Here is a 22,906-nt window from a genome sequence, read left to right on the forward strand (position 1 = left end):
TAGAAAAGAGTATTTGTACTGTGGTGCTAGGGTTCAAAACCAGGGCCTCACACAGGCAAGTTTTTTACTGTTGAGACACATCCCCAGTCCCCAAAGCATTTTTTTTTTTTTTTTTTGCTTCTTTTGGAGCCACACTTGGTGAGATTCAGGAACTGCTCCTGGCTGTGCTCAGTAGTGATCCCTGACTGTGCCTCAGGACCATATGTGGTGCTGGGGATTTGAAATGGGGTCTGTCTCATGCAAAGCAAGCACCTTAACCCCTGTACTATCACTCCAAGCCCAAAAGAACCTTTTAGTTTGTTTTCTTGCTTTTTAAATTTTTTTTTGGGGGGGGAGGTTGTTTGTTTTTGGGTCACCTAAATTTTCCACTTAAACTTTCAGGCAAAGGGAAATGAATTACTAGTTGACAAATTATGAATTACAAACTGGCAAAAAATGAATTGCTAGTTTGTTTGTTTTGGGGTTACCAAACTATTTTTCACCTAAACTTCCAATCAAGGAAAATGAATTACTTGTTGGCAAACTTCTCAGAGCAGAATCTTTGTTTTTCTTTTTGGGCTACACCCAATGATGCTCAGGGGTTATTTCTGACTTTGCACTCAGCAATTATTCTGGCTGTGCTTGGGGGGACCGTATGGGATGCCGGAGATCAAACCTGGGCTGGACACATACAAGGCAAATACCTTATTCACTGTACTATCTCTCTGGCCTCTATCTTTGTTCTTCTGTCTACGTTATATTGTTCCCAGCACCGGACTGAGAAGAGCTGGGTAATGACAAAGCTCAGTGCTTGCTAAACTGCCAGCCTGAGAGCTAGAGGGCAGCTGCAAAATTAGCACAGGGCAATGTGCTGTATGAAAAGATGATGAAACAGACAGAGGAGCCATTGACGGCTTCTCCTCGGTAAGAGATACCCATTCTGTCAGCAGCCCCAGTTCCACTTTGGCTTACCATTACTGATTTCAGGTAGGTCAAACTTGGTGAAATCCCACCACTGGAGCCGGTAGGTGGTATTGGCAATGTTACTGGCCACAGCAGACTGTCCATCACCAATCACTGCCCCTGGTGGGGGAGAAAACCAGAAGAACATGTCACGGTGTATTATCTACATTACAGTGTATATCTGCAAGCATCACATAATATGGTGATTAGTGGAGGGAGAAGAACCACAAATGAAGCTGAAGAAAAGCTGTTGCATCCCATCTGTCAAGTCCCGGTGTTAAAGATAAACCAGATGTGTTCTTTAAGAATGAGTTTGTGGCGACCACCATCTTATGCAGCCTACTAACCGGAGGTACGAGCTTGCAGTGACAGGGCACGCAGGACATCTCGGAATGGGGGGGGGGCGTTACTGGCATGCTCTCCGCCCAGATGAGACCCCCAGCGGCTGCACACAAACAACTCCTCTGCTCCTAAAAGACCATGATCCCAGGGGCCCATTAACTACTTTCAGCACCTAGTGGCTTCTTGCAGAAATGCCTCTATACTGTGAACTAAGCTACAGCCCCATGCTGCCCTGGGAGGGGAAAGCTTTTTCTCTCTTGGCCTTTCCTTTCGTGGCAGTGCAGTGACCACCATCTTATGGAGCCCACTAACTGGAGGTACAAGCTTGCAGTGATGTGACTTCTGGCATAAATTTCTCTGGACTTAATTACTAAAATACCAGAAATCCAAAACCGCACAGCCACTGTCGCGGCCACGTGATCTCATATACTTTTCATTCTCAGGATTGGAAAACAAATTATCAAATGATTCCTTTTCGACAGGTCTGATTTTTTGGGGGGAAATTCCAAATAATGATAGTGAGTTTTCTGTTGAAATATTGAATGCAATCAAAGTGAAGAGAGAGTAAAGTGAAAATCATCAGCCACACAGGTGGAGGGCAGAGGTGGGATGGGAAGTATACTGGGGTTCTTGGTGGTGGAACATGTGCACTGGTGAAGGGATGGGTATTTGATCATTGTATGACTGAGACTTGAACCTGAAAGCTTTGTAACTTTTCTCATGGTGATTCAATAAAAAAATAAATGTAAAAAAATCATCATTAGAAGCTGGGAAACAGCTGAAGATGGAATAAATTTGGTAATCATTTTGACAAGGGTGAAATTGAAGTAAGAGGCTTTGCCTAATCCTTTGAACTGAAAGTGAGGTGTAAGAAAGACACTGCCCCCTCCCCCCAAAAAAGAATGAGTCTGCATGTACACAGAATCCCATGAATCAGTCCTTCCCATTCTTCGTTCCAAGTATGTGGTGGCTACTGTAGACAGATATGCTACCTAGTAGGTTCAAAATCTAAAGAGACACACAAGTTTTAATTAAAATATGGAGAAAGTGGCTGGAGCAAAAATAAAGCAGGTAAGGTGCTTGTCTTGCACACAGACAACATGGGTTTGATTCCCAGCATCCCACATAGTTCCCTGAGCCTGCCAAGAGTGATCCTGAGCATAGAACCAGGAGTAAGCCCTGAGCACTCCCAGCTATGGCCCAAAAGGGGAAAAAAATTCGGGAAAGAAAAGTGAAAATAGGGAGAACATCAGTAACAGACGAGGAATAACATCAGTGCTTAAGTCCCTGCCTTACAAGCACATGGTCACAAGTTCAAATTCCCTGTGTCCCCCAGAAGTGCCAGGAGTGCACCTCTTGCCCTCACCAAAAACATTTCAGCTCCTGGATATCTTTATATTAAGTGGCATGCATCTTCTTTGTCTACGACCTTCTTCATAATAAAATATGCCCCAAAGGGGCTGCCTCAAGGGAAGAGGCAGTCATACAGCTGACTGGAGAGAGACAGTAAAGAACAAATGAGGTAATATTTGTTAATCTCTTTTGTATCCCTGCTTATAATACAGGAGAAATTTATGAGCCTACCTTTTCAACATCAGAATATTTTTATTAGGGTAATATTTTAACCCTCCCCCGCCTCCCCAGCCCCATCCCAGGAGGACTTCCGTGAATCCAGATTCACTTGTAACATCTCACTGTTCAACTTTCCCTGAGATACACATTTCTGCATGACATTTTCCCCTTGGTAACCAATTAAATAAAAAATGGATTTTTTTAAAAACAGGGTGACACTTTAATTTGCAGTTGTATTTCATTTACATGAACATGTCATTTCCTCCTCCTCCTCCTGAGGTGCATTTCATACACAACCACCCTTCGGATCAGACAGAGCCAAACCCTCTTGGGAGAATAGAACATTCTTGTAAGCTAGAAAACCTAAACGGTATTCTCTGCTGCAAATCAACTCCTACTTGTTAGGAGTTGATATAGAAAAACTGAGCTTGTTAGCTGAGGAACAATGGACAATTTTATACCTAGATATTGCAGTATCACCATTTTCTTTCTATGTGTATCACCACAAAAGGGCCTTGTCACTTTTACTTTTTCCTTTCAGACAGCTCCATTTATGGCGCTGATACTCTGGGTGTTTCCCTGATCTTTCCTCAAATGATCAGAGGATTATTCAGGAAGAAATCTCTAATAAGCCATCAAAAAAGAGGAAAGGTACTTTCCGCACTCTGATCCAGTAGCTACAGACCACGGTACCAGATGACTCTTTTCTTTTACTTTTTTGGGCAGGAGGTAGGGGGGAACACCTCGTACTCAGTGTTTACTACCAGCTCTGTGCTGAGCAATCACTCCTGGAGGACCCAAGGAACCGCAGGGAGTGCTGGGGGTCATGAAAGGCAAGCACCCGCTGTACTAACTCTATGATCCCCAGATGACTCTTTTCAACAGTGACATTGTCCTTGTCCCAGTGTCATTGTGCAAAGGAATTTACAAATAATTCACTTCTAAGGTGATATACTAGATTATGAATTTCCAACTTTGTTAATATTGCCCCCCAAATCCTAACAAACAATAATTTAAAAAAATATCCCCCCAAACAAAATTTGTGTCTGGAGCACATACTGTACAGGCAGGAACCCTGGGTTTGATCCATGGAACTCCCAGAACTATTGGGATTACTCCCAGCTTCATAGGATGTGGCCTCAAAGTAAAAATGCTTGGGGGTGGGAGGTCCGATTAGAAAAAATTATCTATCAAAAGGCTAAGTAAGGTAATAATGAAAAAAAAAGTTGCAAAATACCATTCTAGCTAAATAAACCAATACCTACCAAATAATTCTTGAAAATTTTAGAGATTCAAAGGCATAGTCCTAAAGGATCCTGAAGGCCCAAGAAAGGTATCATGGGGGGCAAGGCAGCAGCAACACATGGAGCAGATAAACCCACTGACTTCAAACCCCTATTTTTATTTTCGGTTGGTGGTAGGAGGGATGGCCCACACCTGGCATTGTTCAGGTCTTACTCTTGGCTCTGTGCTCAAGGATCATTCTTGGTGGTGCTGGAGACTGAACCAGGGATGCTTGCACGCAAGGTAAGCACCTTAAGCCCTTACTATCTTTCTTGTCCCCATATCCCCTTAAGGCCCTATTGAGGGCCCTGTGTTATAATCACATAATGAGGTAAGCAGATGTTCTTGCTTTACCCTTTGCAACAAAATTCTGCAAGAGACATAGGCCAGACGAAGTGGCTCAGTGGTAGAGTGCCTGCCTTAAAAGGGAGACACTCACAACCAAGAGTGATCCCTGGAAACTGCAAACAAGTATGACTGACCCCTGACACCACAACAATAATGAAGACCATGGAAAATAATGATTTTTGCATGGAAACTTTTGCTGAACTGCTTTATCATGAAGAAGGTTAAGATTTAAAATACACATAGGATTTCCTTCCTTCCTTCCTTCCTTCCTTCCTTCCTTCCTTCCTTCCTTCCTTCCTTCCTTCCTTCCTCCCTCCCTCCCTCCCTCCCTCCCTCCCTCCCTCCTTTTTTGGCAATGCAGGACCTCATACCTCAAGGCACTGCTTTATCACTGAGCCACATGCCTTGTCTACCAATATGTAATTCCTAACAGGAATCTTCCTGATATTTCTGGGCTCTGTTGATAATGACAATCATTTTTTCAATTCTGAGGCTTATCAGTTCCCTGGAAATATTAATGTTTCATTAAGACTCACGCTCATTTCACTGGGTTAACAAACTATCCCCTGGCTCGTTTATCTGGATGACTGGCCTCTCCCTGTGACTACCAATCTCTCAAAGATAAATAACCTGGGAAGGGTGTGCTACCTAGTGGTGTTCAGGGTTTCTTCCTGGTTCTTCACTCAGGGTTTACTCCTGGGGAGGCTCGGGAACTATATGGGGTGTCGAGAATCAGGAATATGGGGTGCAAGACAAGTGTCCTACCCACTGTACTATGGCTCCAGCCCTTTTCTCATATAACTGTACTTGATTTTACCATTTCCTCTCTTAATAGGAAAGCATTAAGCCCAAAATGGAGGAAGGTAAGTTGATTTTCTCAGTCTACAATAAATAAAATGCTAGTTGCTAAGAGAGGGCAGAAAAATAAATGGAAGACACAAACCCCACATTCTAGGAGCTTAAAATTTGGGGATGAGCGCTACAAACAGGGAAGTGGTTAAGGAAAATACCAGATGCTTTGAGAGTGCCAAGGATCTGCGACTGGGAACACAATGATTAAGATTCCATCCCACAGATCCAGAAGCTTCCTGCACAATTCATGCCTCAAGAACTGCCTTTACCCTTTACAACCTCTGGTGAACAACTGTGCAATAAAACTAACCCAGGCCCAGACTGAGTGGACAAGACTGGGGAGGTCTTTCCCTGCAGTAGAGCCAGAGTGGCGAGGAATAAGGAAGACTGGTATGAGGGAGAGTCCATTTTCAGGGCAATGTAAATACAGATCAGTGCACTGGAGATGTCAGCAACAGACTAGGGTCTGTCACCAGGTTCTCACCAATAAGAACTGTAGACAGCTAAGCCTGTCTCTTGGAAACATCAGGAAGAAAAAGTATCAGCCCAAAGAAAACAATACCAACCAACCACTTAGTAGGCCTGTGGCCACCAAGCTGAAAGTATAGGAAACATGCCAGAATATGTTAATGGACTGAGCTACAGAGTATTTACATAGGAGGCACTCAGCTTCCAAACCCAGTGTTCAGGGACTGCAGAGGGATTCCTGAAGCACCAGGGTTTGCTCAGCAACAGTTGAAAAAAAGATGAGACTCAAGGCTATATAACCTCAATGATTTTATCTGGGGCAAGACAGTAAGCAACATCCCTGGCCTCTCCCCATAAGATGCCAGCACCTGCCTTCACTCAGGCTTGACAAACCAAAATCCTCTGGGGAGTAACATCAGCCTCCACAGAGAAACTCCAGACTAGAAGCACCTGGAAAACGCAAGTAGAATGCCTACTCCAAGACCCCGAACTGTTAGTGGTACAGCTTCTGCATCAAAGGCACAGCGCTACATACGTGCTCCTACAGTAAACTTTTTTTTTTTTTTTGCTTTTTGGGTCACACCTGGCAATGCACAGGGGTTACTCCTGGCTCTGCACTCAGGAATCACTCCTGGCGGTACTCAGGGGACCATATGGGATGCTGGGAATCGAACCCGGGTCGGCTGCGTGCAAGGCAAACACCCTACCCGCTGTGCTATCGCTCCAGCCCCTACAGCAAACTTTCTAAACTTCAGTTTTCCATTTCTTCTCATGGTTTTGAGTATGTTTGAACTAGGTCATCAAGCTTCTTTGTTTGCTAGTGGCTCTGAAGAATACAGGCCTCAGAACTAGAGGAGTTGATTTGGATATGTCCTGTCAGGACTTAGGAGTGTGATTTTATGCCATTTTATGATTTTAAGCTCTGAACTTGTTTCCTTATCTGACAGGCTGTAAAAGTTTATAGAGGTTGGTAAAACTTACAGAATAAATGTAACTTAATAACAAATACTGTTTAATAAATGATTGCTATAAAATTATTATTATTTTTTTGGAGGGGGGTCACACCCGGCGATACACAGGGGTTACTCCTGGCTCTGCACTCAGGAATTACCCCTGGTGGTGCTCAGGGGACCATATGGGATGCTGGGAATCGAACCTGGGGCTGCTGCGTGCAAGGCAAATGCCCTACCCGCTGTGCTATCACTCCAGCCCCGTTATAAAATTATTTTAATCATTTAACATTTTTTTTTCTATGTAGGTACAGCTCTGTAAACAATAGTTTGGAGCTAGAGGTTCTTTTCTATGAGACTGATCCAAATAATGTACCAAGGCAGAAAGAGAGAGAGAGAGAGAGAGAGAGAGAGAGAGAGAGAGAGAGAGAGAGAGAGAAACATTTAATTTTAAAATTAAAATCAAATGTGAATGTATCAGAACTCAAGACAAATTAAAAATCTGTAACAAAACAGCTAACTGAAAAATTCCAAAATACTCAGAGATTAAGCAATACACTTCTAAATAACACATGGCTCAAAGAAGACATCTTAAGACAAATTTTAAAATATTTTGAATTAAATGAAAATGAAAATACAACTTTTTTACAACTTGTGGGCTGTAGTAAAAGCAGAGATTTTTGGAAATTTACCACATGGAATGCAATAGAGAAGAAAGAAGCTCTAAAATAAATCTATTTAATTAATTATTTATGTTTGGGGGGACATCTCCAGTAGTGCTCAGGCTTATTCCCAGCTCTACTCAGGGATCACTCCTGGGGGTGCTTGGGCATGGTATGTGGTGCTAGTAACCAAACCTGGATCTGCTACATGCAAGGCAAGCACCTTACTCTCTAGACTATCTCTTTGGCCTCTAAAATTCAATTAGTTTAAACATCTACCTTAGGAAACAAGAAAAAGCAGAGTTAATAAAATCTAAAGTAAACTCTGTACTGTAGGTAGGACACTTGCCTTGCAGTTGGTCAACCTGGGTTCAATCCCTGGCATCTCATACTGTCCCCCAAGCACTGCCAGGAGTGATTCCTGAGTATAGAGCTAGAAGTAACCCCTGAGCATCACTGGGTGTGGCCTCAAAATCAAGAAAAGACAAAAACAGTCCCTCCCAAAAAACAAAAACAAAGTTGAATCTTTAAAAAGCTCGGTAAATACTCATAGGCAAGCCAACTAGGGGAAAAAGAGAGGACAAATATCAGTGATGTCACAAATGAAAATAGGGGTCATCACTACTGAGTCCATGGGCATAAAAATAATAAAAACTATTAGTAATAAATCAATGCCCACAAACTTGATAACTCAGATGAAATGGACTGGTTCTTTAGAAAACACAGTTTAATGAAATTGATCCAAGAAGAAATAATCTGAATAAGCCCTAATCCATTGAGTTGAATCCATCATTAATTCCCTCCTCAATAGAAAGCACCAGGATCAATTAGATTCACTGGTAAATTATACCAAACATCTACAGAAGACGACTTTGAGGGTTTTTGGCTTTTGGACTACATCCATTGATGTTCAGTGGTTACTTGTGGCTCTGCACTCAGGAATTACTCCGGGCAGGCTTGGGAGACCATATGGGATGCCGGGGATTGAACTTGGGTCAGCTGCATGTAAGGCACACACTCTTCCCACTGTACTATCTCTCCAGTCTCCTCCTCTCTTTTCTTTAAAGGAAGAAGACTTTGAAAACAAAAAACTACAGGATGTACGCAGAAGACAAAACCTTCAACAAAATACTAGCAAATACAATCCAATAACATATTTAAAAAAATTACCAGGCACAATGATCAAGTGAAATTTACCCTTGGAAATGCAAAGCTGGGTTGACATTTGAAAAATCAATACTACAGGCTTGGAGAGAGAATTCGATGGGCTGGAACACAGGCACATGGGAGGCCCTGGTCTGATGCTTGTGTCCCCCAGCACTGCTGGAAGTAACCCCCAAGCACTGAGTTGCGAGGACAGTCCTTGAAAACTGCTGAGTGTGGCCCAAAAGAAAACAAAACTAGAAACAGAACCTAAAAATAGGTATAAATCTAACAGAACATTTCCAAGAGTTATACTATGAAACTACAAAACTCTAATGATAAAAATCACAGAAGAGCTAAACACACACTGGCAAGATGTTGCACATTTATACATAAGGAAACTCAATCTCCAGCACCACATGGTTTGTTGAGTATTACCAGGCAGAGAATCACTATAAGTGGCTCTGGGGCCCCTAAACATCACTTGGGAGTTCCTCCCCTGCCCCTATAAAATAAAGACCAATTTCTGGGTTATGGAAATAGCTCAAAGGGCTGGAGCCCATGCCTTGCATGCTGGAGCTCTGGGTTGGAGTCCTAACACTACATGGGTCTTCTGAGCACTTCTGGACGCAACCGCCCTTTCCCCCCACAACATAGCACTGTCACGTGTGGCCAAAAGCCAAAACAAATAAACAAGATATTAATTCTTCCCAACCGAATCTACAGCATCAATGCAATCCCAATCAAAAATTAGCTTAGAGTATCAACAAGCGAGTTCTAGGGGCTGGAGCAATAGCACAGCGGGTAGGGCGTTTGTCTTGCACATGGCCGACCCGGGTTTGATTCCCAGCATGCCATATGGTCACCCGAGCACCGCCAGGAGTAATTCCTGAGTGCAGAGCCAGGAGCAACCACTGAGCATCACTGCGTGTGACCCAAAAAGGAAAAAAAAAAAAAAGCGAGTTCTAAAGTTTATCTGGAAAGACTAGAGATCTAGAATAGCCAACAAAATATATAAGAAGGAACAAAGTTGTAGAGCTCACACTATCTCACTTCAAACTTACTACAGGGCTGGAGAGACAGTCCAAAAGGTAAGGCACTCATCTTGCATGTAGCAAATCCCCAGCACCACAACATACAGTTCCTTCAGTGCCACTAGAGGTCACTCCTGAGCAAAAGCCAGGAATAGCCCCTGAGCACCACCCAAACTAAAAAAAGAAACAAACAAACTGAAAAACCAAACCCAAAAAGACATTCTATAGAGATACAGAAATCAAAATAGTTTTGGGCTCTGGTGTAAGAAGAGACTACAGGAAAAAACAAAAAGCTCAGAAATAAGCCCATACTTGTATAAGCAACTGATCTTTGAACAAAGGCACAAAGACTATTCAACAGAGAAAAAGATTTTTCAACAAACAGTCCTACAACCACAGATATTCACTTGCCAAAAAAAAAAAAGAAAAAGAAAAAAGAAAAAAATAGTCATAAGCCTTACAATTGTCACAAAAATTAATTCAAAATGGGCCAGGGATTTGGCTGAATGGTCTACCTCATTCTTGCATGTGTGAGGTTTAATCTCAAGAAGAGGAAGAGGAAGAAGGTAAAGAAAGAAGAACAAAGACAACTCAAACTGAACTTGGGATTTAGACATCAAACCCATCTCAGGATAAAGTACCTAGTCTGCATGTATGAGGCCTCAAGATAGATTCCTGATACCACCTCACACCATCTGCAAGGTGTGTGATCTTTGGTACCACAATCCAGCCTTTGACTCCCAACACATTGTAGCTATGTGTGAGATGAATCCATCACTGACACACCACAATCATGTGCATGATCCCCTTCCCTTCCACCCCGGCCCGACACCCGGTGTTCTACCACCACAATAAAGGGAAGGGAAAAAGAGAAAGGGGCAAGGGAAGTGGTCTAAGCATCAGGGTAAGCATACGTGAGGCCCTGGGTTCTGATCCCCAGAACCGCCAGGTGTGGTATCCACAATTAAACAACTATGACACTCCTAGGAGACAAAAGAGAAAAGACTTTGGATTAGGCCAAGACTTTTAAGTGACAACATTAAGACAACCCATGAAAGAAAAAAATTGACAAATTTGGTTCCATTAAAGCTCAAAACTTCATTTTCAAAGACACTGTTAAAGAGATTGAAAAGATCAGCAAAAGACTGGGAGAAAAATCTGTGTAAAACTCTTTATCTGACATAAAAAAAAAAGGTACCCAAAATATATAAAGAACCCTTAAAACTCAATAGTAAGAAAATAAACTTGATTAAAAAATGGCAAAGGATTTGAACAGACATTTCACCAAAGAAGATATACAGATGGCAAATAAGCATATGAAAAGATGTTCAACATCATTCCTCATTAGGGAATTGTAAATTAAAACAATAATGAGAAACCACTACACACTTATTTGAATGGCTAAAATCCAAAACACTGATAACAGCAAATGCTGTATGTAGAGGGTTGTAAAATAACAGGAACTCTCATTCATGGCTGTTGGGAATGCAAAATGGTACAGACACTTTGGAAGACTGTTTGGCATTTCTTGCAAAACTAAACATACTGTTATCACATGATCTTGTAATCATGCTCTTTGCTAACTTACTCAAATGAACTAAATGCATTTGTCAACACAAAAACCTACACACAGATATTTAAAGCTACTTTATTCATAACTGCCAAAATGTGGAAGCAAACAAGATGTCCTTTAATAGGGGAATGAGTAAATAAAACTGTGGTATATCCATACAACAGAATATCATTTAGCTCTAAAAAGAAATGAGTATCAATATGCAGAAAATTTAAAAGCAAATAACTAAATGAAAGCAAACTCTGCATAATTCCCAATAAATGTGATTCTGGAGAAGGCAAAAACCATGGACACAACTAAAAGATCAGTGTTTGGGACCTGGGAGATGGCTCCAAAGGTTGCAGCATATGCTTTTCATGTGGAAGACTGGGGTTCAATTGCCATTAGCCTATAAGACTACTGAGTGTGGCCCCAATATGGGGGGAAGTGTTTTTATGGGGTACATGCTGCAGAGAAGGAAGTATTGATGGAGTATAGGTTTGGGGGTTAGCAAAACTATTTTATATGATAATATAGGCAGATGATGCCATCTCATGTTCAAATCTGTAGAATTTACAGGACCAAGAATGAATACCAGTGCAAACAATGGACTCTGTGATAATGCTGGTTCACAGATTTGTAGCAAATGTGTGCTAGCCTGGTGCAGGATGCCGATGGAGAGGGAGATACACAAACGGGTGTGAATGCAAGGGAGAATGTACACGGAGCTCTCTGTATTATCCAGTAAACTACTACTTTTTTAAAAAAATTTTTTTTATTAGAGAATCACTGGTATGTACAGTTACAAACTTATGAACTTTCTTTTGTGTTTGCATTTTACTCATACAGTGATCGTTTACCCATCCCTCCACCAGTGCCCATTCACCTCCACTAATGATCCCAGTATCCGTCTCACCACCCCCACCCCATCCCCCACCACCCCGCCTCTGCGGCAGGACATTCCCTTTTGTTCTCTCTCCTTTTGGGTGTTTAAACTACTACTGTTCTTGTTATTTTTTTCCTTGCTTAGAAATATATGAGAGAAAAGAAAGGGGAAATATGTTCAAGAGAGAACACAGACTTCTCCAGAGTGGAAATAGGCAAGCAAAAAAAACAGAGATAAGCAAAGTGAGATACATGTTCAAGGAAGAACACGGGCTTGAAGAGCAAGCCAAACCTAATACTGTTCTAGGCAAAAAGTCTAAAACTGAGAGAAAGAGTCAGCCTGAAACTCATGTATGTGGAGACAGCGGACTCCACACTGTAGTTCACTTTCCACCACACATCTCCTTGGTTCCTAAAACAGGGAACTAAGGTGGAGTGGAGTTGGGAGTGAGGGAGAAGAAACTTAAATTCAGTGACCCTAGCCAGAGAACAGTGATGCTTTGTAAAAGCCAGGCAGCCAACTCTCCTCTGAGTCAGGTCACTATATGGCAAAAAGTCTCAGGGATGCATCTAGGGAGAGAATCTTCAGAGTCCGAACAGTCATGGACTGGTAATTATTACCCAGCTTGGAGCCTACATGCATCTCTCAGCCTCAGCTTCTCTCATGTGCCTCTCTTCTGCTGCTAATTGAAGAGAATCAGGAACCCCTTTTCAAACAGCTTTTTAGCCTCTCTCTCTAAGATCTGTTCTAGGAGCAGGAAAATGAAAAGTATGATTCAACAGTACAGTGGAAATACAGAACAATGGGAATCATTAGCAAATCTATCAGAAAAGCTAATTTGGGAGGGTAAAAGAGGGCAAGTTACAAAGAAGGAAGCGATTACATTATATTTCAGTTCCATAAAATCTGTTCCATTTGGGGCTGCCTGATTCAGAATGGCCATCTCTGTGCTGCTCCTGGGAGGAGAGAATAAGAATGAGGCTGGAGGGCTGCAGAGATGGCTCAAAAAGCTGGAGCATGCAAGACTTTGCATGCAAGCAAGAGGCTGGGTTTGATCCCCAGCTGACATGGTCCCCAGAGCATCAGTGGAAGCAGCAACCCTTGAGCACCATGCTGGGAGTAGCTCCTGAGTACTGCCAGGTGCAGGTCCAAAACCCCAAACAAAACAATCAAAATCTAATCCTAAAACAAAACAATAAACCTGCAGTCTGGAAACATAATTGACATCTTTCTGCTTGGTTTCGATAGGAAGCCAGGGCCCAGAAAGATAGTATGGGGGTAAGGTAATTGCCTCGCATGTGGCCAGCCCTGGTTCAATCTTCACACTGCAAAATGTTTTCCATGTCAGTCACAAAAGACCATGTATTGTATAAACCTATTTATACAAGTATTTAGAATAATCAAAGCTATAGAGAATTACAGAGATTTGTGGCTGCCTAGGTATGGAGAAGGGAAAGAGGAAAAACAGAACTGCTGAATGGAGTCTGGGATGAGCGACCTCCTGGCATCTGCCTGACCCTCCGGTTTCCTGGCAGTCATGCCCAAGAACTGCCTCTGGGCTCCATTTAATAAGCACGTTAATAGCCATGATTCAGAGACTCACAGATGAATCTCAGAAGAGAGCAGCATGGCTGCAGAGACGCTTCTGGACCCAAAATATTTTTTAAAATTCTAGGATTCCAGGACCACACAGCCGCTTTTGCAACTCCTACTACGCATAACAAGCAATACAAAATCAATTATTTAGCATTTGCCTATGGGACAGGCTTGGGTGGTGGTAGTAAAATTTGAAATAATGGTGGTGGGATTGGTGTTGAAAGGTTGAATGTAAACAATTATTGTGAACAACTTTATGAAAACTGTCACTGTCATCCCGTTGCTCATCAATTTGTTCGAGCGGGCACCAGTAATGTCTCTCATTGTGAGACTTATTGTTACTGTTTTTGGCATATCCAATACGCCACGGGTAGCTTGCCAGGCTCTGCCGTGCAGGCGCGATACTCTCGGTAGCTTGCCGGGCTCTCCGAGAGGGGCGGAGGAATCGAACATGGGTCGGCCGCATGAAAGGCAAATGCCCTACCGCTGTGCTATCGTTCCAGCCCTTTATGAAAACAAAATTTAAAAATTAAAAAAGAAGTAACTGCTGAAAGTAGGATTTTTTTTTTTCTTTTTGGGTCACAACCAGAAATGCACAGGGGTTACTCCTGACTCTGCACTCAGGAATCACTCCTGGCGGTACTCAAGGGACCATATGGGATGCTGGGAATCGAACCCGGGTCGGCTGCATGCAAGGCAAACGCCCTACCCGCTGTGCTATCGCTCCAGCCCCAAAAGTAGGAAGATTTTTAACAAGGGGATTAAGATGTTCTGAAATCATTAGAAGTGACAATAGCTAAATAACTCTAACCCATGGCGATACTCGGGGATCCCTTCTGGTGATGCTCAGGGGAATCATATGTGGCACAGGGACTGGTAAGCACCACTGTACTACACTCTTTCTCCAGTCCCTTAACTATTCAAGAGGTGAGCTATATGGTGTCTGAAAAAATGCCATCTCTGGGCTGACCCCAGAGATGGGGTCGGAGGGCAGGAATTAGTGTTCTTCATCCCCAGGCACTACATGATTCCTACCCTCCCTTCCCAGGTGACAATCCTGGTTTTCTGGCATCCATTCTCTTTTTTCAGTTTTTGATGCCACATCTAGCAGTGCTCAGGCTATTCCTGGCTCCCATGGTCAAGGGTCACACATGAAGGTGCTCAGGGCACAATGCAGCTGGAATGGAACCCTGCCCCTTATCCTCCCACCCCAATTCACATTTCTTTATTAACCAGGAGTGGGGCTGGTGAGATTTAGCACAGGAGGTTAAGATGCCTGCTTTGCATCCCATCAACCCTGGTTTGGATCCCCGGGACTGTATATGGCCCCCTAAGCACAGAGCAAGGAATAACCTTAGAGCACTGCTGGCTATGGCCCAAAACCCTGAAAAATTCAGAGCACTTGCAAACACCTTTCAGTTTCTTAGTTCTGTTTCTTTAAGTGTGTTTGAAAGTAAAAAACAGGTTTTACTTGGAAGTTTTGAGGAGGGGGGATAGGGGGAGAGAGAAAAAGGCACTCAAGAGAGAACAAAGACTTTTCCGGAGTGGAAAAGGAGCCCCAATACATATTCCAGCATTAGATAAAGCATAAGGCCCACATCTCGAGGGGAGATGAGGGAGACGCATGCATCTGGCAGCAACACATGGGCACAGACAGCACAGAGCATATAGGCCGGGGCAGCATATGTACTGCATACCATATCTTATGTACATTTTATGGATTTTTTTGGTTTGTTTTTGGGCCCACCTGGAGGTGCTCAGGAGTTACTCCTGGTTCTGCACTCAGAAACCACTCACTCCTAGCAGTGCTTAGGAGATCATATGTGGGTGGCAGGGATAAATCCAGGCCAGCCACATGCAAGGCAAGTGCCTTATCTGCTGTACTATCTCTCCACATCCATATGTAAATGTTAACGTTTAGTTATTTTATCTTTTTTGGGGGGCGGGGGTGGGGGGTGGGGTGGGTGGGGTGGGGGGCTTGGGGGGTTGAGGATTAGGTTTGGGTCATCTGATAGTGTTAAGGGCTATTCCCGGCTTAGTCCTTGGTGGACCAGGAACTGTTGGGGATCAAACAGGATGATCATGCAAGGTATGAGCCCCACTTTTCAGTTTTTCTTCCAGGTGCCTGAGCACTTTATAAATTAATAAGTTGAGCTCTGTGTAAAATACCCTCAGGGTAGTATAATGTTGGGTTATTTGCACATAAAAGCATTCTTTCTTTCTAAGTATATACAGAATGGCATCCTAGGAAGATTACTTATTCTTCTTTCCAGAGAGGTTCATTCAAATGCAGTCTTCAAATTTGTTCTAAGAAGGTGGTGTAACTAAGCACTCTGTCACACTTACTTTGTCACTTGATCAGCATTTAAAAATCTCATCTAAGATCAAAGTCAATTATTCTATAGCCGAGGGAACTGAAAAGGTTCCCTGGTGGCAGATAACAAAGCTACCTTCAAGGTTAGAAGCATCTCAACTTTATCTTAGTTTCCACTTATGGTTTTGAAGGGAGAAATAAGACCGAACTATATATAATTTATTTGTCTAAAAATAACAGTTTCATAAAGATTCACACACAATACAATTAACTGAAAGTATACAACTAGATGGCTGTTAGCCGACTCACACAACTGTGCAATCATGACCCAAATCCATTTTATAACAACCATCACTACCATCTAATTTAGGACATTTGGGTACCACAACCTTCACCGTCCAGTGCCTTAATCATTAGCAGTCATGCCTTCCACCCTGCCCCACTCCTTCCTCAACCCCAGGCATTAATCTACTTTCTATCTCTACAACTTATACAAATCAGTCAGTCACTGCCTGTACTCAGCTTCTTCCATTCAGCATGTTTTCAATCGTCTGTGTTATATCATCTATCAGAACTTCAACTCCTTTTAGTGACTGAATAATATTCCACTGTATTTTTATCCTCCCCTGGTAGGGGGACCATATGGAATTCTAGGGATGGAACTGGGTTAGCTGCATGCAAAGCAAATGTCTTAACCCTCTGTACTGTGTGGCCTACACTGTTTGTTTATACCCAAACCACAAACTTGTTATGTCTTTTTTTTTTCTTTTTGGGTCACACCTGGCGATGCACATGGATTACTCCTGGCTCTGTGCTCAGGAATTACCTCTGGGGGTGCCCAGGGACCATAAGGGATGCTGGGAAACGAACCCCGGTTGGCCACATACAAGGCAAACGCCCTATCTGCTATGCTATTGCTCCAGCCCCAAGTCTTTAATTACAGAAAATAAACTGCAAAAAATTTAGTAATTATGGAAGTGTATAAGAGGCATAAAATCATTTCCTTCAGAGTTTCAAAAATCAAGTCTGAATATACTACCCATAGCTAAAACTAAGGCTTCACATTTTGCCAAGGCTAATAATACCAAAGAGAAGTATTATGGGACATTGTTTTCTACACACACACACACACACACACACACACACACACACACACACACACACACACACACCAAAGATGAGAATTATGAAATATTGTTGTCTACAAATACGAACACACACTCATACACATACAGAAATATCTCAAACAGGGGCCAGGTGGGTTTCTATTCTGAGTATTCTGAGACAGAAAATGTTCTGAGTAGGATGAATAGTCTATTAGACTCAGACTGTTTAGGTCACAGATGTCGCTAAGCTGTAGAACAGTGGTCTTCTAAGTCTAAGGCCTAAGTTTGATCCTGGATATCAGAAAAGGAAAAAAACAAAAGAAAGATTTTAAATTGTTTTATAACTGCTACTGGTCATTTAAAATGGTGTGGAGATTAACCATTACACAAGACCGAGATCAATATAAATTAAAGGGTAAATATTTTGCAGATATGTCAACAACTATTAACATTCTTGGTAGCAACTGTGCCCTGAAGTCAACGTGACTCTATTGTCCAATGAGTTATCAGACGGTTACAGCTCTTGCTCTGAGGAAAAAGGGTAGCAGCACTCATCAATCAGGAGGTTCTCCCACATCTCAACCCACACATAACACACACACATATATTTTTTCTCCCTCCCCCCCTCTTTCCTTCCCTCCCTCTCTTCTGCTCCTTGACTTCAAAAAACAAAGTAAAATAAACCAAAACCTTGGGGGCCAGACCTGAGAAGGTTTTATTGAATCTAAAGGCACTGGATGTGATGAACAGAACAAAAGGTAACCTGAGAAATGAACCATGAAATCTCTGAGGCCTAGAATACAGCTAACGTGCACACAAGGGGAAGAAAAAAAAAAAAAGCCATAAAATGCACATATCACAGCTTCAGAGTTTTCTCAAGACAACAAATCAAATCAGGATTAGATGGTCATAGCAAAATAAGCTTTTTGTTTTGGGGCCTTTCTGAGCAGTGCTCAGGGGTCCCACTCTATTTCTCCCCGTTGTGCTTAGGGCTGGAGCCATAGCACAGCGGTTGGGCGTTCGCTTTTCATGCGGCCGACCCATGTTCGATTCCTCCTCCCCTCTCGGAGAGCCTGGCAAGCTACCGAGAGTATCAAGCCCACACGGCAGAGCCTGGCAAGCTACCTGTGCATATTGGATATGCCAAAAACAGCAACAAGAAGTCTCTCAATGGAGATGTTACTGGTGCCCGCTCGAACAAATTGATGAGCAATGGGATGACAGTGACAGTGACAGTGCTCAGGTGAGCCTGAGGAGTGGGGTTGAACCTGGACCTCCTGTATGCAAAGTCTACACTCAGCCCACTGTGCTCTCTCTTCAGCCCAAAGCAAGCTTTATAAAAGGCCAAGAGGTAGAAACAAATTAATCACATATTCATAGGTTTACAGCCAGGGACAGAGCATTCCTAGCCAGAGTAATGTAGTAAAAAGAACCTGTTTTTATTTATATAATAATTTTTTTAAAAAGTGGTAAGAAAGCAAATAACATAATGTACCATTTTCATTTTTCGGTGTACAGTCTAGTCTTAAATATAGTTGTGCTGCTGTGAAAGAGCTCCAGAAACTTTCTTTCTTTGCAAATATGAAACTCTCCATCCATCAGACAATTCCCTTTAACCACCCTCCACACCCCATAACCATCAATCTCATGTCCATTTCTTACTACTAACTGATCATGAGTGAGAGCACACAGCACTGCTACACATTTTTCGCATGCAGCCAGCCATGGGGAGACACCAGCGTCAGTTCCGAATCCAGAGGAATGTAGGTAGGTCTGATGGAGGAATGTAGCCTGAGTTGGGCATCAGCCATCCTCCCCCACAAAGCTGCTTTTAAAACACAAACAAACAGAAGAGGGGCCATGCCTTACAGCAAGTCCCAAAGGTGGTAGGACTGCACGCTCCCCCACCCCCAACCCCCATTCAGGGATGGCCAATGACCCAATCATATCGCAATGCCCATATCCTTTTCATCCAAGGTCAGCAATGTACGAATGTGTGAATACCCATAAGAGGAAGTTGTTCTTGCCAAAATCCACCCTCCCTCCCTCTCTCACTTCACCCACCCTGGCTCAAACCTGGGCTCCTTCCTGGCTGCTAGCAAGGTGGAGATCAACTCTCCCAGCTCAGAGGAGCAGCTCAGAGAGATGCTCCTGAGTGGGCAGCTGAAGAGGCTGTGGCCCCCTCTCAACGTCCTGCTGCAGCCCTGCCCTTCTCCCATATATATATATAAATATATATGTCTAATGAAGCAATTATCTACACTTACACTAATGATGTAATTGGGACATGTAATTAGGAAACCAGAACATCCATTTTCAAAGAAACGAATACCATTACCTTTCTTCCACCCACAAACATTATTTCAGACAAAAACAAATAAGCTCACACCACCACTTGCTGTTGGAAAGACTATTGGGAACAGTACTCCAAACCCCACAGAACTTGGGGGGACTGAGAAAAAAGGGGGAAACAAAAAAAACAAACAAAAACAACCTCCCTAGCTTCCACTCCCATGAGACGGGGATTTCCTCAAAGCCGCTACCGCTGGCGGAGACAGGCAGGTGGATGGGAGTATTAAGAGTGAGAGCCTCCACTCCCCAGCCCCCACAACCTGCCTTCCCTAGATTCAGGTCTCAGCAACTGCTCTGGAGGGGAGGCCGCCAGCTTGGGCAGGCCCTGGGTGAACACGGGAGGCCACGTCAGGAGAGATTCCACCTCTAGCTGGATGGAACCGCTTCGGGGTGTGCTGTGACAACTTAGTGGTGGACAGACAAAGAAGGGAAGGTGAGGGGACAGGCCCGGCTAAGCCAAACACGAAGCAGCTCCCACAAGTCCCTTGCCTTAAACTGTTGGGACTCCCATCGCCTTCGCTCTCTGTGGCCCACCCAAGTGAGTAGAACTGGACCGGGGGGTCTTGGGCTTGTCAGAAGCTGGAGGGAAACGACCTTTACTGCTGCAGAGAGGATACAGATTTAAAAGCCTCAACTCTGCAATGAAGGGAAATGGAAATGTGCTGAACGTGGGTTTGACTGGCAGCTTTCCTCATCTGTCGATCACAGAGTAATAAACACTGGGAGATGGCAGAAATGAAGAGAAATGCTTTCAGCAGCGCCGTTCCCCACCCTCCCCTCCTCTTCCGCCCCCACTCAGCACATGACAAGCGAGTTAAAGCAAGAAAATAAATCAGCTTCTTAACCAACTCTTTTGTTCAAACTTTCCTTCCAGGCCACCTACACGTGAATTACTGCTCTATGAGCCTACATGCTCATTAGGGGAACTGGTTGGTAAAGGGTGAGAAGTGCCTGTCTCATATCACACCTGTACATTTATGGGAACAGCATTAGCCAGCTGAGTCAGTTGGGGCCAACATGTAAGAAAGGCCAGGCCTGAGGCTCCCACAGGGACCCGCAGGTCTGTGAAACGCTGATCAAGGCTGGCTCCTCTGCTTCAAGATGACTTTGGAACTCTGAGGACAACACAGTGTCACTTCGCTGCAACTACTGTCACATTATTACTAACTTAGATAAAGGCTAATGTAAGAGGGTCAAGAGTAGGTCCTTGGCCTTGGAGATCAAAGACAGAGCGAGATTGGGAAGTGGACTACAAAATACACTACTGGGTCCTCACTGCCATGCCCACACTCATTATGGAATGAGGGTGACTTTAAAAGACCTGGGATCTTTGGGTTCCTCACACATAGATCCAAGAGAAGCACTATCCTGGGATCTGGGACACTGAGGCAAATATTCAGCTGCTGTAGTTTATACAAAGGGAGTAAAGTTTTTCGAGGAAGGGCAAGAGGAAGCAATTCCTAACATACATGGTGGCAGTTGCATGTAGATGATAATTGATAATTTTTTTTTGGGGGGGAAAAGACAACAGAAAATATCAATCACAATATTCTGATTCTGCCAAAAGTGGATCTGACAAAGTATCTTAGGAATTAGAGGGTTTAAGGCATTAAGAACAGCAGGTAAGGCACGTACCTTTCAAGTGGCAAATCCGGGCTTAATCCCTGGCATCTCATATGGTCCCCCGAGCCCACTAGGTATGACCCTGAGTGCAGAGCCAGGAGTAAGACCTTGAGTACACAGCATGTTGACCATCCAAAAAAAGACACTAAGGGATAAAAAAACATCCTGCCCTACTGTCCCACACAAGCTGTTTATTTCTGGATTTTAAATTAGAAATGAAGACTCACGAACCTCTGTTCTCAGACTAGTGGAAAGTAAGGGGCAAAAACAAGAGGGAGAGAGCCTAGTGAATGGGTCTAATTCAGACCACTCACTGCTCAGACACTCAGGTGGTTCCCAGAGGCCTGCACATGCCGTGGGAGCCTAGGAGAACAACACTTACCACACAGAGAGAGCGAACTTGAAACGGTTTCTAATTCCGACTCACTGTTCAGACGTTAATAGCAGGCACCAAGTGGAAAAGCATTATTCACAAGCCCTAAGCTGAGACACTGCTGAAGGACGCACCTGGGAGCTAGACAACGATCCAAATTAGCCTTCCTTGTCTTTAAAAAAAAAAAAAAAATCTCACCTCCTCTAGGAAGCTTTTCTGATTCAGAGAGAAATCCCTGCCCACACAATATTAGCTATTTTCATAACACAAAACGTGTTATCTTCTAGGTTATTTGGCTATATAAGCACCAAGAGTTTGGTCTGAGTTCAAGTATTTAAGTATTTATCTCTCTATTTATACAGATACTTCCAATTTCCCCTTGGCCCTGTACAATCTTTCCCCCTTTAAGCTGGGGAACTCCTTAAGAAGAAGCTGGGGGCGCTCTGCCTGCGTATTAAATATTGGTCAGTCATGCAATTTAGAATATTGGCATGCATGCAATTAACATGAAACAAACATGTAAGGCTGAGGAGCACTGAGAGGAGCTGTTAAGATCGTGGTTGCGGGGGGGGGGGGGGGTGGGCAGTCAGAGAGACAGTACAGGACATAGAACACTTGCCCTGTACACGGCTGACCTGGATTCAATCCCTGGTACCACATATGATGCCCTGAGCATCTCTAGGAGCGATCCCCGAATGCAGAGACAGGTGTAACTCTTAAGCACCTCAGGGCTCCATAGCCCCCAACCCCCAGACAAAAAATAGAACGCTTTTGCCAGCTTTCTACATGTCTCCTATGAGAAAGAGAAACAAAGTCTGAGCAGTTTTCACTACCTATGTTGCTGGAGCAAATGGATAATTAAAGAACTAAATGATGTTTTGGGGGTCACATTATGGTACATACCTCCAGGAGTGGGGCTACAGCGTGCAACAGGAGCTCATGTGTGAAACCTAAATCTCTTTCAAGAGAACAGTTACTAAAAAATGGCAGCCATTAAAAATAATAAAGCCATAATATACATGATCACAGGAAGGTGGCCTTGATGCATTTTTCTGTGAGATCGCATCTCTATTAAAAAACAAAATGAAGGAAGCAGAGACCTTGGCACTTGGTCCTGTGAGCCCCACAAGGATTGAACATAGCAGGGAAATAGGGAGGGAGGGAGGAAAGAAGGGAAAGAGGAAGGAAGAAAGGGGAAGGGGTGGGGGAGAAAGAGAAATACAGGTGTATAAATTATTCATGTATGTTTAATTATGTGTAGAAAAAAACTTGAAGAGATATTATCCAACCAAACAAAACCCCAAAAACCAAACCTTTGGGAGAATCAGACTGAGGTAAAGGTTTAATCTTTTTTACAGTGTATATTTTGATACTGCCAAAATTATTCTTTTATAACTATATTCTTTATAAATTCTGTTTGGGGGGGACTGCATATGGTGCTGGTTTAGAACCAACGTCAGACACATGCAAGGTCTTACCTCCTGTACTATCTTATAATATTAAATCA

General features: G+C 43.2%; 1 protein-coding gene across 4 annotated transcripts in view; it reads right to left on the reverse strand.

Moving 5' to 3' along the window:
- AMBRA1 (autophagy and beclin 1 regulator 1) overlaps positions 1–22,906 on the reverse strand; it is a 197,615-nt gene that overhangs the window by 38,410 nt on the left and 136,299 nt on the right. For all 4 annotated transcript variants that reach the window (XM_004619065.2, XM_004619064.2, XM_004619063.2 and 1 more), the window contains one exon: positions 952–1,062. In XM_004619065.2, the coding sequence (XP_004619122.1) occupies positions 952–1,062 (111 nt within the window). The remainder of the gene's footprint in view (positions 1–951; positions 1,063–22,906) is intronic.

This window comes from Sorex araneus, chromosome 6, assembly GCF_027595985.1.
Source record: "Sorex araneus isolate mSorAra2 chromosome 6, mSorAra2.pri, whole genome shotgun sequence".
NCBI lineage: Eukaryota > Metazoa > Chordata > Mammalia > Eulipotyphla > Soricidae > Sorex > Sorex araneus.